Here is a 16064-nt window from a genome sequence, read left to right as displayed (position 1 = left end):
AGAATAACACTGGTCTTCCAGCTATCAGACACTGGCAATGCATCATCACTCCTTCTGTCACATTTTCAGCATTCAGCTTTTGCATTTGAACTCCAATCATTACTTGCAGGATCTAAAATGTTTCTGCACTGAGTACAGCTCTGTTTGACAATTAAGTTGGGCTTGCTATACAACTGGCTCATACTATAAAGTCAGTTGGGTTGTCAACCTGTCACACTCATCTGTCACACTTTTATATGCAAAATACACATAGAATCATAGAATTCTGATCATGCGGAAGGAGGCCATTCAGCCCATACAGTCTGCACTGACTCTCTGACAGCATATCTTACCCAGGATGTCTCTCCTGCCCTATAATCCCTACTTGCCATGACTAATCCAGCTAATCTACACACTTTAGGACACTAAAGGGCAATTTACTATGGCCAATCCCCCTAACCTTTGGACTGTGGGAGGAAACCAGAGCATACAAAGGAAACCCATGTTGACACGAGGAGAACATAGACAGTCACCTAAGGCCAGAATTGAATCCGAGTCCCTGGCACTCTGAGGCAGCAGTGGTAACCACTCTGTTACCATGCCGACCCCTGTGCCAACCATGCCATCCCCTGTTCTGCCCTGAATCTCAAAATATAATCACAACAAGTTTTGAGTGGCTTCAATTACAGAACTCTCTGATAATATTTGGCCCAATAATACATTACTCCACTACCTTACATTTACTTAAAGGGACTTTATGAAGTTTTTAATCTGATATATATCCCGTTACAGATACTACAGCTGGATAGGGGTGCTTATTCTCAGAGCTACCAGAAGCTAATGCCTGATTCACACTTGTGATTAATATTATTTTTTTAATAAATTAATTCTTTACTTCAATTCACTTTTGCCAGGTGGATTGTGTACTCTGAAATCTTTTTCTTTTCTAACCACTGCATAGTCAACTCTTGTGTAGTTAATTCTCCTAATACTGTCTCTTACTAATTTTATTCGCGTATTGTTTCTTGGAAAATAATTACCAGCACGTTAACAGAAGAGAAAGGATAGTCCGATATTAAAGAAATATTTAAATATGATACAAATCTCCACCACCACATTAGAAGAATAAGCTGAATGTATTTGTATTATTTCAATATAGTATTCATTATGGATTCATCTGCATAGCCTAGCTTATTAATTCGCATTTTCTGCATGTTTCCCTAAAGGAATAGAAGCATGAGATAGAGTTTTCTTGACTACAAATTTTTAATTCAAAAACCTTGCTAAGCACAATTTGGTTGAACCTTAGGCCATGCAGATATGTCACATATGCAGGGTTGGGCTGAATTAAACTTTTAGCACAGAGTCCTGCTGTGGTTGCCAGAAAGGCTGAGTATCTTAGCCTGATCTGCATTGCCTCAGCAAGTGCCATGCAACAAATCAGCACTCCAACTCACGGGTTGGGGAACACAAGAAATACAGCCTATTCCGACATGGACTGTGCTGGTCTTAGGAAGGGAAATTCAATCTGAGGAAGAAGTTAGTGGAAATCCAAATATTTTTATAACATGCACTTCTATGATAGAATTGCAAATTGGGATCCTATCCATGCCAAGGAATCCCAAAAATTACATGCCATCCACCTAAAGGCCACTATCAAGTGGCTGTCGTGCCATCATAAATGGGACAGTGAATAATCTCGTACCAATTTCAGGCCAATGTCTCTCTGTTTATGTCAAGTGGATGCAGTTAAAATCAGCCATGTTGTGCCAAAGTACTCATTATAATCCAAGTACCTTCAACCCACACAAAATATAGAATCACAGAATCTCTCTCTAGTGCAAAAGGAGGCCATTCAGCCAGCAGCGACCACAATCCCACCCAGGCCCTACCCTCGTAACCCCATATATTTACCCTTGCTAATCCGCCTGACACTAAGGACCAGTTCGGCACGGTCAATCCACCTGAACTGCACATCTTTGAAATGTGGGAGGAAACCAGAGCACTCGGAGGAAATCCACGCAGACACTAGGAGAACGTGCAAACTCCACACAGACAGCAACCCAAGGCTGGAATTGAACCTGGGTCCCTACTACTGTGAGGCAGCAGTGCTAACCACTGGGGCACATGCTGCCCACTGAAATATTGCTTTTCCTAGTGAAAACTTCCAGTTTCAGCAGAGTAACAAGGTAGTCTGCTGAGCTATCTCCGGAGTATGTTACAGTGTTAATGTCTAGTTTTATTTTAAGCTTTTGCAAAACCTGTCAAAGTAACAAAAGCAATAGGCCACTCTGTGTGGTGAAGTTATTTGATAAGTTGTGTGGAGGAGAAACAGACACCACATTTGTAATATCTCCCAAATGAGGGCCCAGAGACCAATGCCAGATTCAACTTTGAATGTCATTGAGGCACTCACAGTTCCATTTTGTTTTTTTTTAGGCCCACATTTCCTTCAAGCCAACTATGGACCAGCAGCGGAAATGTCCAAATTGTTCGGACTCTGCCATTGATGGAAGCATTGTTGTGAGATATGATGTGAAGCGGGAACTCAATGGCGGAAGCATTCAGGTTCTTGCCTGACCTTTAGAACATTTCAGATGCACCTTGTTGACTTATTTACACATTTTTCGGAGGGGAGAAAAACTTATTTTGGTACTAAAGCATTGCCAATCTTTTCTCTCTCTCACTCCAGGTTTCCAATGGTTACTTTGCTCACTTTTTTGCCCCAAGCAATCTTCCACCGCTTCCCAAAAACATTGTCTTTGTCATTGATGTCAGCGGCTCCATGTGGGGAATTAAAATGAAGCAGGTAAACATTTTTGCTCCAGTAATATTTCTTCAGTGTTAAGATATCTTGAAGGTTCTGAAATGATGCAGCAGATGCATCCATCTTTTTCTGTAACCCAGCATCTCGAAGGTTGAGAAAATTTCGATCATTCTTCCCATCTCATTGCAATGAATGGAGATTTGGCTTGCCATCAAATTCTCCAACTTCACCAGTAGGACTGTGGCGTGAATGGATGGTAAAATCAAGTTCAAGAAGCAATTTGGGTTTCTAAGTTTCCTGCATTCAGAACAATGGCATCCAACGACAATAGAATCCAATCACCTGTTTCCATTTCCTAATCTTTCTCTTGGAGACTCACTGGGTACATTTTTGTGCAAACATCCTCTTTGCACTATTTGAACACAATCGTCAGTTTAATTAAAGAGTTTAATGATAACATTAAAATAACACGCAAAGATAATTCAATGGTGCCACCTGGATCTTATCCAGGAACTTGAAGGACATGTTTTAGAGTAAAATTTAGGATATCTTATGCCACTGACAAGTTATGTGCGCTCTCACCATATATAAAGAACTAAGAACAACACAGCACGGGAAACAGGCCCAACGAGTCCGCACCCCCATTTCAACATTGTGAGTCCCCTCTCCCACCCATGACCCTTGTCTGCGCTTATGGCACTCCATATTGGAAACCAGATTGAGGGGACACTAATTTAGGGACAATTTGTTACACCAATCAGCCTAAGAGCACATCACTGGGGTGTGGCAGGAAACCGGAGCACCCAGAGAAAACCCATGCAAGCACAGGGAGAATGCGCAAACTCCCATAGACACGGGCCCAAATCCATGTGTCTGCACAGCAAACAGCGATAGTCACTGAGCTGTCATGTTGCCCAGCATCTGGTCCAGTTTAAGCGTACACTAATGACGTGAAGCACAAGGCAACTCTCAAAGCAACATCCAAGAGCAGCCCTCGCACGACCCACTGTGTATGCCCCTCGTTGGACAACAAGGTGGACCAAAATTTTCAAATTAGCGGATTTATTAGATGGTTGATAACACAAGTGCACCTAAGATTTTGTGATATGTTCTTGAATCCACATGAAACCTCAGCCAAAGAGATAAGGCCTTCAGAAAATATATTCTTTTTGTAGAAGGACGTAAGCTTTTGACAACATCTTGGATTATATGGTTTTTCTTTTTATGAGTAGCTATATTTTTGCATGTGTATGGAAATAAACTGGACAAAAGTCAGAAATGTAACTCTTTAGGTGGGATTTTCCAGTCGCGCTTGCCTCAAGGTTGGAAATCCCTGCCGAGGTCAACAGAGCTTGGCATTGTCCATTGAATTCCGCCCTCTAACCATTTTCAAAATCACCTGTTGTTCTGGAGATCTGAATCCAACGATAAGCAAACTCCATTTCAACCGATCAATATTTTTTGTTCTCTGAATTAGACCGTTGAAGCCATGGCGACGATTCTGGCTGATCTCCGTCCTGAGGACCAATTCACCATCATTGACTTCAACCACAATATCCGTGCCTGGAACGACCACCTGGTGTCAGCCACTCCCAGCCAGATTAAGGAGGCCAAAAAATACGTTGAGAGAATCCAGCCCAACGGTGGTACGTGTTTACAAAGTGTGTAAGAATAGGCCAGGGAGACTCACCGCTGATCTCACCTTTGGGGAAAAGCCTGGACTCAATCCTCACAACAGCACAATTACAATGTAGTACTTGCTAAATGAGGAATCACAGGTTTGAGCTTGCACTGGGAGGTTGGTTTAGCTCATTTGGCAGGGCGGCTTGTTTATGATGGAGATTGACACCAATACCATAGATTCAATACCTCCTCAACCTTGCCCCTGGTTATCTGGGACTATGGTAACCTTACCTTTGTGGTATCAATATGCAATTCCATTAACTTTCAGCAAAACAGTAATTCAAGGGTGTTAGGGCGTTGGGGAGAGTTACAGAGCAAAGAGATCTAGAGCTACAGGTTCATAGCTCATGAAAGTGGAGTCACAGGTGGACAGAGTGGCGAAAAAGGCATTCAGCTTGCTTGGTTTCATTGGTCAGAACATTGAATACAGGAGTTGGGACATCAAGTTGTACAAGACATTAGTAAGGCCACACTTGGAATACTGTGCACGATCCTGGTCACCCTATTATAGAAAGGATATTATTAAACTAGAAAGAGCGTAGAAGAGATTTACTAGGATGCTACCAGGACTTGATAGTTTGAATTATAAGGAGAGGCTGGGTAGACTGGGACCTTTCTCTCTGGAGCATAGGAGGCTGAGGGGTGATCTTATTAGAGGTCTATAAAATAATGAGGGGTGTAAATCAGCTAGATAGTCACACCTTTTCCCAAAGGTAGTGGAGTCTAAAACTAGATGGCATAGGTTTAAGGTGAGAGGGGAGAGATACAAAAGTGTCCAGAGGGGAAATTTCTTCACACAGAGGGTGGTGAGTGTCAGGAACAAGCTGCCAGAGGTAGTAGTAGAGGCGAGTACAATTTTCTGTTTTAAAATGACAGTTACATGGATAAGATGGGTATAGAGGGATATGGGCCAAATGTGGGCAATCGTGACTAGCTTAGCTGTTTAAAAAAAGGGCAGCATGGACAAGTTGGGCCGAAGGGTCTGTTTCCATGCTGTAAACATCTATGCCTCTATGACTGAAAAATTTACCTCAAAGGTAATTGTTTATTTGTCTTCTCCTTTTTGCTCAGCAATTTTTTCTGCCAGTTTTCTTTTCCTCCCCTCCTCTGAAGGCATGGACTGTTTCCACTACAGCATCTCATTCCTGTGTGAGCCTTGCGGTGATTGCTGGCAAACTGTTCCACTCGGGTGGGCGTCACAGTTGAGCCTGATCTTGTGTGCCACAGCAGAGATTGTTGAATAGTTAGCACGAGTGGAGCCCTGACTAACTCAGAGTGCTGAGGCCAATCCTAATAACCGTACGGCTACAGGGCTGAGATCAGATAACTCTGTGTAGACTGGGGGAGACAAGCTGAGATCTAGGTGAAAATTATTTCATGGCTAAACTCGGAGCCATTGACGGACCTCTTCAGGTTTAATCCTTCTCAATGAGGTGGGTTCCATTCCTGATAATTCATTGATTATTTGTGTATCATCTCGTGGTACATTGCTTGAAGCCTGAGCATTAAAACCATGTAATGTACAATATATTAATATTATAAGAGGGAGCTTATGTTTGGCTTGCCCCTTTAAAACCACAAAATGTGTATACAGAAGCATCCATGTTTAATTTGCTAATGGGATGAAGGCAAGGCTGGAGTTATTGCCCACACCTGGTTGCCTTTCCACCTTCTTGGACTTCTGCAAATCACGGTAATTAATATGCTCCCTCCACGATGGTGCTAGGTAGACATTATTTTTTGACTCAGCAACAGTAGAGGAACATTGATCTATATCCAAGTCAGGTTGGTGGACAACACAGAGAGGATTTGAAAATGATGGTGTTTTTGAGATATTTGGCTCTTGGACATGTTGAAGGCAGAGGTCATTCTCCTGGATTGTGGTGGCAAAGCAAGATTGGAGAGTTACTGTGTTGCATTCCATAACTGTACATGCCGAAACCAGTGTGTACCAGAGGAGGCAGATATAGAGTCCAGTGACAGGGCCACTGATCAGGTGAACTGCTTTGCCTTGGGTAACGTATTGAGCTTCTTAACTGCCTGTGCTTACTCCATTTTCAGGCAAGTGATGGATATTCCATCATACTCCTAATCAATGCTCCCTCTAATGTCTCTTTGCTGTACAGAGCTGGTCTGTTGAACTGTGCATTCCCTGTAAGATTGTCACTGAGCCTGGCATGCATTTGCTGGTGCACTGCCTATTGGTCCCTGCACACTTGTGCTGCTTAGAGGAAACGCTGCTTGAATCTTGGAGGTGTGGGAGACTTTTTAAATGGGCAAGATATGCTTCACCCATTACCATACAGGATGCTGATAAAGCTTAGTCCAGTTAAACATCTGGTGAATTTGTAGTTAATTTAGTTGGTGAAGAAAAGTTGCTGATTAGCAGGAGATTACAAAGAACAAAAACAGCCTGGGAAACAGGGCCTTCGGCCCAATGAGCCCACGCCGCCATTTTAACATTACCAGTCCCCCCTCCACCCATGACCCTTATCTATGCTTATGGCATTCCACATTGAGGGAAAACTAATTTAGGGACAATTTATTACCACCAATCAGCCTAATAGCCGGAAGCTGTTACCCGGAGCACCCGGAGAAAACCCACGCAAGCACGGGGAGAATGCGCAAACTCCCACAGACACCGGCCCAAATCCATGTGTCTGCACAGCAAACAGTGATAGTCACTGAGCTGTCGCGTTGCCCAGCATCTGGTCCAGTTTAAGCGCACACTAACGACATGAAGTACTAGGCTATTCTCGAATATCCAAGAGCAGCCCATCGCGTGTATGCCCCTCATTGGACAACAATTATAAACTCTCAGCTCCAGCTCAATCCATGTGAAGCAACTGCCTTTCTGTCTTGCTCCTTGTAAGTGTTGTCGATGTGTGAGGTTGGTATTTCCACCATGGTCACCTCTCCACCTGCAGCTAAAATGTCTCGGGGAGCCTGACCATGATCCCTACTGTTTAGTTTATTTATTAGCATCACAAATAGACTTACATTAACACTGCAAGGAAGTGACTGTGAAAATCCTCTAGTCGCCACACTCTGGCACCTGTTTGGGTACACTGAGGGAGAATTTAGCATGGCCAATGCACCTAACCAGCACGTGTTTCGAACTGTGGGAGGACACCAGAGCACCTGGAGGTAACCCATGCAGACACAGGGAGAATGTGCAAATTCCATACAGACAGTGACCCAAGCCAGGAATTGAAGCCAGGTCCCTGACACTGTGAGGCAGCAGTACTAACCACTATGCCACCAAGCCACCCACTACTGCTGCCCCACTGCAATATAATTCTGGAACACAATCAGTTGGTTTAGGGCAAGATTTCTGCTGCTTTCTCGGGAATCAGTCCCAACTTAGAGAGCTGTCCACCAATCAATGGCCAGGAGCTCAGTATGGATCATAGAAAAACAGCACAGACAGGCCCTTTGGCCCACAAGTTGCACTGATCATATCCCTACCTACCAGGCTACAGAACATAGAAAAAAAAGTATCTCTAGCAGCATCAGCCAGGAGCTGTGGCCAGTGCTGGGACTACATGTGGACCTCCTAGACTATCAGCTCTCTGATTAAAGCAATAATGAGTTGGTCTATCAAGGAGCCTTACTGGTGTACATAATGTGGAGTGTTAGGGTTACTGGCAGACCTACCACACCAAGCAGCCCAGGTATGTCCGGGGTTCAGGGTCTCAGTGAATGGACGAAGGGACTAGGGACTGGGTTCAAGAGGTCATATTTAAAGAGGGAAGGGGAACATCCAATGGACCCAGTACTTCTCTCAAGGTGACTGAAATAATTCCTCAGACTTCACCAAATTTAGATTTACTTAGGTAGTAACACTCCGACAGGCCCTACAGACAATAAACGTCAGTAACTCTGACACTCCACTTAATGTACATAGGCAGAGCACCCTGATAGACCAACTCATTACTGCTTTAATTAGGGAGCTCATATGCTAAGAGGTCCACACTGTGGGCCTCAGTGAAGTCACTACAGAGTGGGCCTACCTCTACCATGGGTAAAATGCTGAAGGTGGCAGGACAAGGCCCCTAATCTTAATTGGCCCAGACAAGGCAGGCGCAGCGAAACTCTCCCCCCACCCACCATAAATTTTGATCAGGTCCAGGGGTGGGGGGTGGGGGGTGGGTGTGAAGGGTGGGGATGGGTGGGTAGGAAGTGGCAGGCCATCCACTGGGTTTTTTCTGCCTCCCATTCCCACCTTCAAACCCACTGGTGGAACAGTGTAAAATCCAGCCCACAATCTCTGAATTGTGAAGAGACAGGAACTAGGTCACTGCTTGTATCAATATACAACTCAAAGAATCTGACATTTCTAGACGCAGGAAAGTAACAGGCCATCAGTTTAAAAGAGAAGGGACGTTCATCTTTTTAAAACAGATGAAGCAAATTTTTAAAAATTCCTGCGAGTGCTACACATCGCTCTCTCCATGTTGTTCAGTCTGATTAGCAGAGCAATGATCCATTTTTATTGCATGCATCATTCATTTACTGTTTCAATCTTTTATTTTAACCAGGAACAAACATTAATGAAGCAATCCTTTCAGCCATTTATATATTGACGGAAGCCAATAACTTGGGTCTTCTGGATCCAAGATCTGTATCGTTCATCATTCTGGTTTCGGATGGAGACCCCACCGTTGGTAAGCACTCTGAGTATCTTAATGAAATAAAGAATGTAATAGTACATCAAGTTACATGGAGTGTCCGGCACTGAGGCCATTTGATCCAACAATATATATATATATCAACTCTCTGCTTAGGAGTAACTCTGGTCATGCACCTTTACTTCACCTAGGAACTCTGTAATCTCATGGCCTTTGTTATTTCCAATAAGTTGAATTGTCTTCACTTCATAGATGTTTTCTTGCCATCTTCCTTTATCAAAATTGTTAGATTTATAGAACCATTAGAAGTACTCTGTCTTTCCACATTGGAAACACTCTCTGTGCCCCCTGCTGGGCAATCTGGTTGTCTGTGTTGCTTCTTTGTAGCCACAGCGTAGGCACCTCAAGATCACTGCTGTAGAGTTTTCTGCTCGTTGCCTGTTTTGGCAGGATTTTGAGCGGCTGCAACCGCCTGCCCTTGGGCGTACTCAACTAACGGACTCATCCAAATTCTCAGTGTCTCAACGAATCATTTAACTCCAGAGTTTGGCTGGGCTAGCTTCGTTTGAGTGTTGAATTGTTGTACTTCTGCAAAAGTTTCAATAGCTCTCACCGCAGATTTTAACAACAATGTGATCACAAATGAATTCACCTTTCAATGCATCAAAGCCACACAAACTGGCTAGTGTAAACATGATGTGGAGATGCCGGCATTGGTGTTAGTGTCCAAAGATGCATAGGGTTAGATGGAGATGAAGCCTTGGTAAATGCGTGGGGTTACAGCAGATAGGGCAAAGGCCGGGGCAAGATGCTCTTTCATAGAGTTGGTGCAGCCTTGATGGGCCAAATGGCCTCATTCTGCATTGTAGGGATTCTACTATCAATTAAGCCACAATTACAAACATTGCCAAACATGGTTTAGCTTCACTAAACAATTGAAAGCAAAATGCACCCAGGAAATATTTCTGAATATTATCACGCAATCGACATATCCTCGAAAATGCAATTTCAAAAAGTCTTCTGTCAGCTTAAACTAGCTTAAACACATCAGTGAAAACAATTCAACTGATTCGCCTGGTCTTTGCGATCTCTGATTGAAATGTGCTTGTTGAATTTGATTTGATCTGTTATTGTCACATGTATTAAAATACAGTGAAAAGTATTGTTTTTTGTGCACTGTACAAACAAAACATACTGTTCATAGAGAAGGAAATGAGAGAGTGCAGAATGTAGTGTTACAATCATAGCTAGGGTGTAGCGAAAGATCAGCTTAATACAAGGTAAGTCCATTCAAAAGTCGGATGGCAGCAGGGAAAAAGCTGTTCTTGAGTCGGTTGTACGTTACCTCAGACTTTTGTATCTTTTTCCCGAAGGAAGAAGGTGGAAGAGAGAATGTCCTGGGTGCGTGGGGTCCTTAATTATGCCGGCTGCTTTGCCGAGGCAACGGCAAGTGTAGACAGAGTCAATGGATGGGAGGCTGGTTTACATCTATTTTATCAGCTTTGACAAAGGGTCAGCTGGACGTGAAATGTCAGCTCTTTTCTCTCCTTACAGGTGCTGTCAGACCAACTGAGATTTTCCAGCATTTTCCCTTTGGGTTTCAGATTCTAGCATCCGCAGTAATTTGCTTTTATTTTGATCGTTCTACCCCCTGTTTTTAAGTTTATTCATTATTGTCACAAGTAGGCTTCCATTCACACTGTAATGAAGAAACTGTGAAAATTCCTTAGCCGCCACACTCCAGTGCCTGTTCGGGTATATGAGGGAGAATTTAGCATGGCCAATGCACCTAACCAGCACGTCTTTCGGACTGCAGGAGCAAACTGGAGCACCCGTAAAAATCTCACACGGACATGAGTAGAATGTGCAGAATCTGCACAGACAGTGACCCAAGTCAGGAATTGATCCTGGGTGCCAGGCGCTGTGAGGTAGCAGTGCTAATCACTGTGCCACCTAGGAGCACAATGTCTGCAACAACCTCCACTACATGGAGGAATAAGCTAAGCTGGAGCTTCTGCGCTTTGGCACACAGCACTGTGACTGTACCTCCAGCTCAGACACTGCATGGTTGAAGGCAGCTCCCTGCCTCTCATAACCTTGTAGACTTCTAATCAGGCCACCTCTCAACCGAGGTAAAGCCCACCTAAGGGCTTGTACTGGGCATTAACTGTGATGCTTTTTGTTTTAGACTGCATTGGCCTAATGATACATTCTATTTCGTTACGATCTTCCAGCACTCAGTGAACTTTTAGACACTCATACTCTAAAACTAAGATCTATTTCCTTAAACTTTAATTCTGAACTTAGCTTGGCATGTGATCATGACATAGCATGATAGAAGAAGTGATTGTGAGATCTGAAGGAGAATTGAGAGATCCAAGACCAACTTTGACAGAATCAAAGACCTGTCAGAATCAAAGAAACTGAACCTGAATCTTCGGAAAAGAATGCTGAAGTGTTACGTTTTGTCATCCATGTAGTATGCCTCAGAAACACGGAGAACAAACAAAGAAACTATTGATAAGCTGAATGTATTCAAGATGTGAGCATACAGGAGGATGTTCCACATATCCTACCAACAGAAAGACCAGTAAAGATTGGAAATGACTGGAGAAGAGGAAATTAGTGCATAATTTTAAAGAGAGATAGATACAAAGGGTGGAATCTTCTAGCCATTCACACCGGTGGGATTTTCTTGTCCCACCACAGTGACCAGAGATTTGACTAAGCACCAAGTTCTCCATCTTTATTTGCATTTGACGGTGGGGCATGAACAGCTGGTAAGTTCATGCCCAATATTTTGGTCACATCATTCGAGTAGACAAGATTATTGGAAGGGAATATTGATAGAAAATTGTCAGCGAAGGAAGCAGAGGGGAAAAGGAATGGTGGATATAATGTACTGGATGGAGTTGACTTCTGCAGAATGAGGCAGCACAGGGCAGCACACAGATGGAGATCCATGGCAACCAACCTTCGGGGAAGCTGATGCCAACAAACACATGAAGCATGATATAAAAATGCTTCGCATTAGCCCTGCTCATGTAAATGACAATCATTGATATTAAAAGCCATCTGCCAGGTACATGCTTGCTTACACATCCAATTTAGATTTGATGGCCATTGTTCTTTCTCAGTCCAGATTCTGAGCTTAACGCAAACCTTGTTGTCATTATTAAACTCTTGAATAATATTCCCCCAACGTACTTAGTCAGATGATTATTTTAGATTCTAAATATTAATGGTGCTAAAGGGAATCCCTGAAAGACTCTACTGGCAATCCTCTCTGCATGTAAATCACTACCATTAATGATGACCCTCTATCTAAAAGAAATCTGGGTCACCACCATCTTCTCAAAGCACTGGAGATGGACAATAAATGCTGGTCTAGCCTGTGACACCCAATCCCGTGAAAGAAGAAATAAAAAGAAAACTAATTCCCAAGATTTTCCCTCCAATTTCATAAGCCTCTGGATGAGATTTTCAGCTGTGCTCGCCCCAAAACCGGAAAATCCCACCCAAGGTCAATGGACTTTTCCATGGTCCGTCTGTCACCTGCTACGATTCCCGTTGTGGGCAAAACAGGAAAATTTGCCCCTCCATCTTACAAGTCAGTTATTGATCAGTAAATTCATTCTGGATTTGGAGTCAGGAGCTAATGGGTTTAAGCTCCTCTCCAATGACATGAACACGTTATATTGATTGGCACTTCAATACAGTCCTGAAGAGATGCTATCTTTTGGGATGAAGCCTTAAAATTAGGTGCTGCCTGTCTCCTTGTGCAGACATAATAGCCAGAATTTTACTGCCCAGTCTAGCCCAGGAATTGGAACGAGGGGTGGACCATGGGAAAGTTCATTAACCTCGAGCGGGATTTTATGGTTTCGGGACAAGCGAGGCCGTAAAATCCCACCCAAAATATTCAATTATGCAAAGAATAGGTGATTTCTCCCAATTTTACCATGACTTAATGGTTTGAGTTATAAGGAGAGGCTGGATAGACTGGGACATTTCTCCCTGGAGTGTAGGAGGCTTAGGGACGATCTTAGAGATCTAAAAAATAATGAAGGGCATTGATCAGCTAGATAGTCAACATCTTTTCCCAAAGGTAGAGGTGCTCTAAAACTAGAGGGCGTAGGCTTAAGGTGAGAGGGGAGAGATATGAAAGGGTCCAGAGGGGCAATTGTTTCTCACAGTGGTGAGTGTCTGGAACAAGCTGCCAGAGGCGGTAGTAGACGTGGGTAAAATTCCATCTTTTAAAAAGCATTTTACACAGTTACGTGGATAAGATGGGTATAGAGGGATATGGGCCAAATGCAAGTAATTGGGACGAGCTTAGGGGTTTTAAAAACAAAAGAGCAGCATGGACAAGTTGGGCCAAAGGACCTACTTCCATGCTGTAAACGTCAATGACTTTATGACTCCCAGTGTTCTGCCCAATAATTATCCCCCAACAAACATCTGAAAACATAGCTGCTCATTTTATCTGTGTTGCTTGTAGAGTTTTCTTGTGTGAAAATTGTCTACGGTTTTTCCAACATTATAGCCATGGCTACACTTTGAAAGCACATCATTTGCTGTAATGCATTTTGGGATGTACAGAGATTGTAAAAGGCACCTTCCAAAAATTCTTTAAAGGTTCTAATGTGCAATGTCTGCAGGCCTACCTACATCCATCAATCTAACGACCTTGAATAATTCCATCAAAGTTCTTACAACGTGACCTTCCATTCCAGAGCCATATTGCCAAGCTCTAATAATCCTTCCCATTCAAGGTACTCTTACACAGCATGCTTAATGATTGCTTCAAACAACTTTCTTATAACTATCATTAAGCTAATGGGACTATAATTTATTTCTTGTGCCTGACTTGTTTTCCTTTCTGAATATTGGTACAATGTGAAATTCATTCCAGTCAATAGAAATGATTAAAGACTCCAGCAGCTATTAAATATATGAATAAGGGCCTCAATTAACACAGCTCCTATTCCCCGAGCAGCCTCAGGTAAATACTGTCTGGACAACTAGCTCAATCCAATTTCAGACCCTTTATTTTTTCAGGGTTGAATCTGCATCCGCTTTAGCATTTGCCGAGACACTTTGCATTAATGGTAACTGAGTATAATCTGCAGGAGTGAAGACTATTGCAGTGTAACAATTTAAAATCTCAGGCATGACCTTGGAGATCACCTGAAACTGCCTTATGATATCTTTTGTCACCCCTGACTCCAAACATAACTAGAAAAGATTTTCCATTCACAAATTCCTTTGTTGCTAATTGCAAAATGAAATTTACAGAGCGACAATTATGACAAGAGATGATGTCTGACCAGTATGTGGTGGCACAGTGGTCAACACTGCTGCCTCACAGGGACCAGGATTTGATTTCCAGCTTGGGTCAGTGTCTGTGCGGGGTTTGTATGTTCTCCCCCTGTCTGCGTGAGTTTCCTTCAGGTGCTGCGGTTTTCTCCCACAGTCCGAAAGACGTGCTGGTTAGGCGCGTTGACCATACTAAATCCTCCCTCAGTGTACCCGAACAGGGGCCAGAGTGTGGTGACTAGGGGATTTTCACAGTAACTTCATTGCAGTGTTAATATTACCCTACTTATGACACTATTAAATAAACTTTAAACAAAACCTTTACAACCTTTATCCATTTAATGCCATAAACTAAAGAACTCAATGCTGCACCAACTCCAGTGGGTTTTCTGACAACACAAAAAGCTTCTCCTGCTCTCTCCACCTTCTTGCAGCACCTCACTGCCTGGCTGCTTATTCCTGTTCCTAAGACCAGGCTGTCTATGGGAAAGATTAACTGCAGCGACAAAACTGGCTACTAATCTGCCCACCGTCCACACTCAGAGACGCGTCGCCACCCTTACCTGGCAGCAACCTGTGCTGAGTTTCTGAATGCCAAAGCAGCGATGAGTGTGAAACGTTGCTGGAATTTCAGCTTTGCCTAGATTTTCTGGTAGGAAGAGTGGAAAATTATCTGTGATTACCGTTGTTGCTTCCCTGAAATTGACGTGCAGCTTCCGGAGTCCACACGTGTGCAGTTAATTGCTATCAGAGGGTCTGCGCATCATCTCGAGGGTACACTGATCCCCACAACCTATAGTCAAGCAGAAATCATTGAACTTTCACTGTCTTGCTTCCCGGCTTAATACAAAAATCTTTGCCAAAAGTTGCACCTTATTAAACGAGATTTAACAAGATATTTTAATGGCATATTAAATTCATAGCTATGCTGCTTTTTACGTTTCTATGTTTTAGAAATATCGTTTCTCCAGTATGATTTTAAATATCTCCATTTCTAAGCAAGCATTGATAATATTTATTACTGGTGATGCTTTACTTCCCACTATGTAGGTACCAATCATTTATTTTTCTATTTTTAAAATGTAAATGAACTGAAGAATTCAGTAATTTTTGGTCTCTGGTTTGCTGTCATCCTGACAACTAGAATAATTCTACAGCTGGTACCCTCTCACTGACAAAAGATTTGATTTGGTTTGATTTATTATTGTCACATGTATTAGTATACAGTGAAAAGTATTATTTCTGGTGCGTTATACAGGCAAAGCATACCATTCATAGAGAAGGAAAGGAGAGAGTGCAGAATGTACTGTTACAGTCATAGCTAGGTTGTAGAGAAAGACCAACTTAATGTAAGGTAAGTCCATTCAAAAGTCTGATGGCCGGAATAAAGATGCTGTTCGTGTAATCCCTACAGTGCAAAAGGAGGCCATTGGGTCTACACCAACAACAATCCCACCCATTCCCGTAACACCACATTTTTACCCTGTTAATCCATCTGATGCTAAGGGAAAATTTCGCAAGGCCAATCCGCCTAATCTGCACATCTTTGGAGTGTGGGAGGAAACCGGAGCATCCGGAGGAAACCTACGCAGAAGTGGGGAGAAATTACAAGCCCCACAGACAGTCAACCGAGGCCAGAATTGGCCCCTGATGCTGTGAGGCAGCAGTGCTAACCACTGTGCCAC

The 16064-nt window shown here is 43.0% G+C and overlaps 1 protein-coding gene across 1 annotated transcript in view; it reads left to right on the top strand.

Moving 5' to 3' along the window:
• Positions 1 to 16064, top strand: part of itih2 (inter-alpha-trypsin inhibitor heavy chain 2) — a 79718-nt gene that overhangs the window by 26330 nt on the left and 37324 nt on the right. The window contains exons 8-11 of the mRNA XM_080207908.1: positions 2419 to 2547; positions 2672 to 2788; positions 4224 to 4392; positions 8971 to 9096. Of these exons, the coding sequence (XP_080064034.1) occupies positions 2419 to 2547; positions 2672 to 2788; positions 4224 to 4392; positions 8971 to 9096 (541 nt within the window). The remainder of the gene's footprint in view (positions 1 to 2418; positions 2548 to 2671; positions 2789 to 4223; positions 4393 to 8970; positions 9097 to 16064) is intronic.

The sequence above is a fragment of the Carcharhinus amblyrhynchos genome, chromosome 19, assembly GCF_965287045.1.
Source record: "Carcharhinus amblyrhynchos chromosome 19, sCarAmb.v2.hapA, whole genome shotgun sequence".
Taxonomy (NCBI): Eukaryota; Metazoa; Chordata; class Chondrichthyes; order Carcharhiniformes; family Carcharhinidae; genus Carcharhinus; species Carcharhinus amblyrhynchos.
The sequence above is the reverse complement of the archived record's forward strand: the minus strand, read 5'-3'. Positions and strand labels throughout refer to the sequence as shown.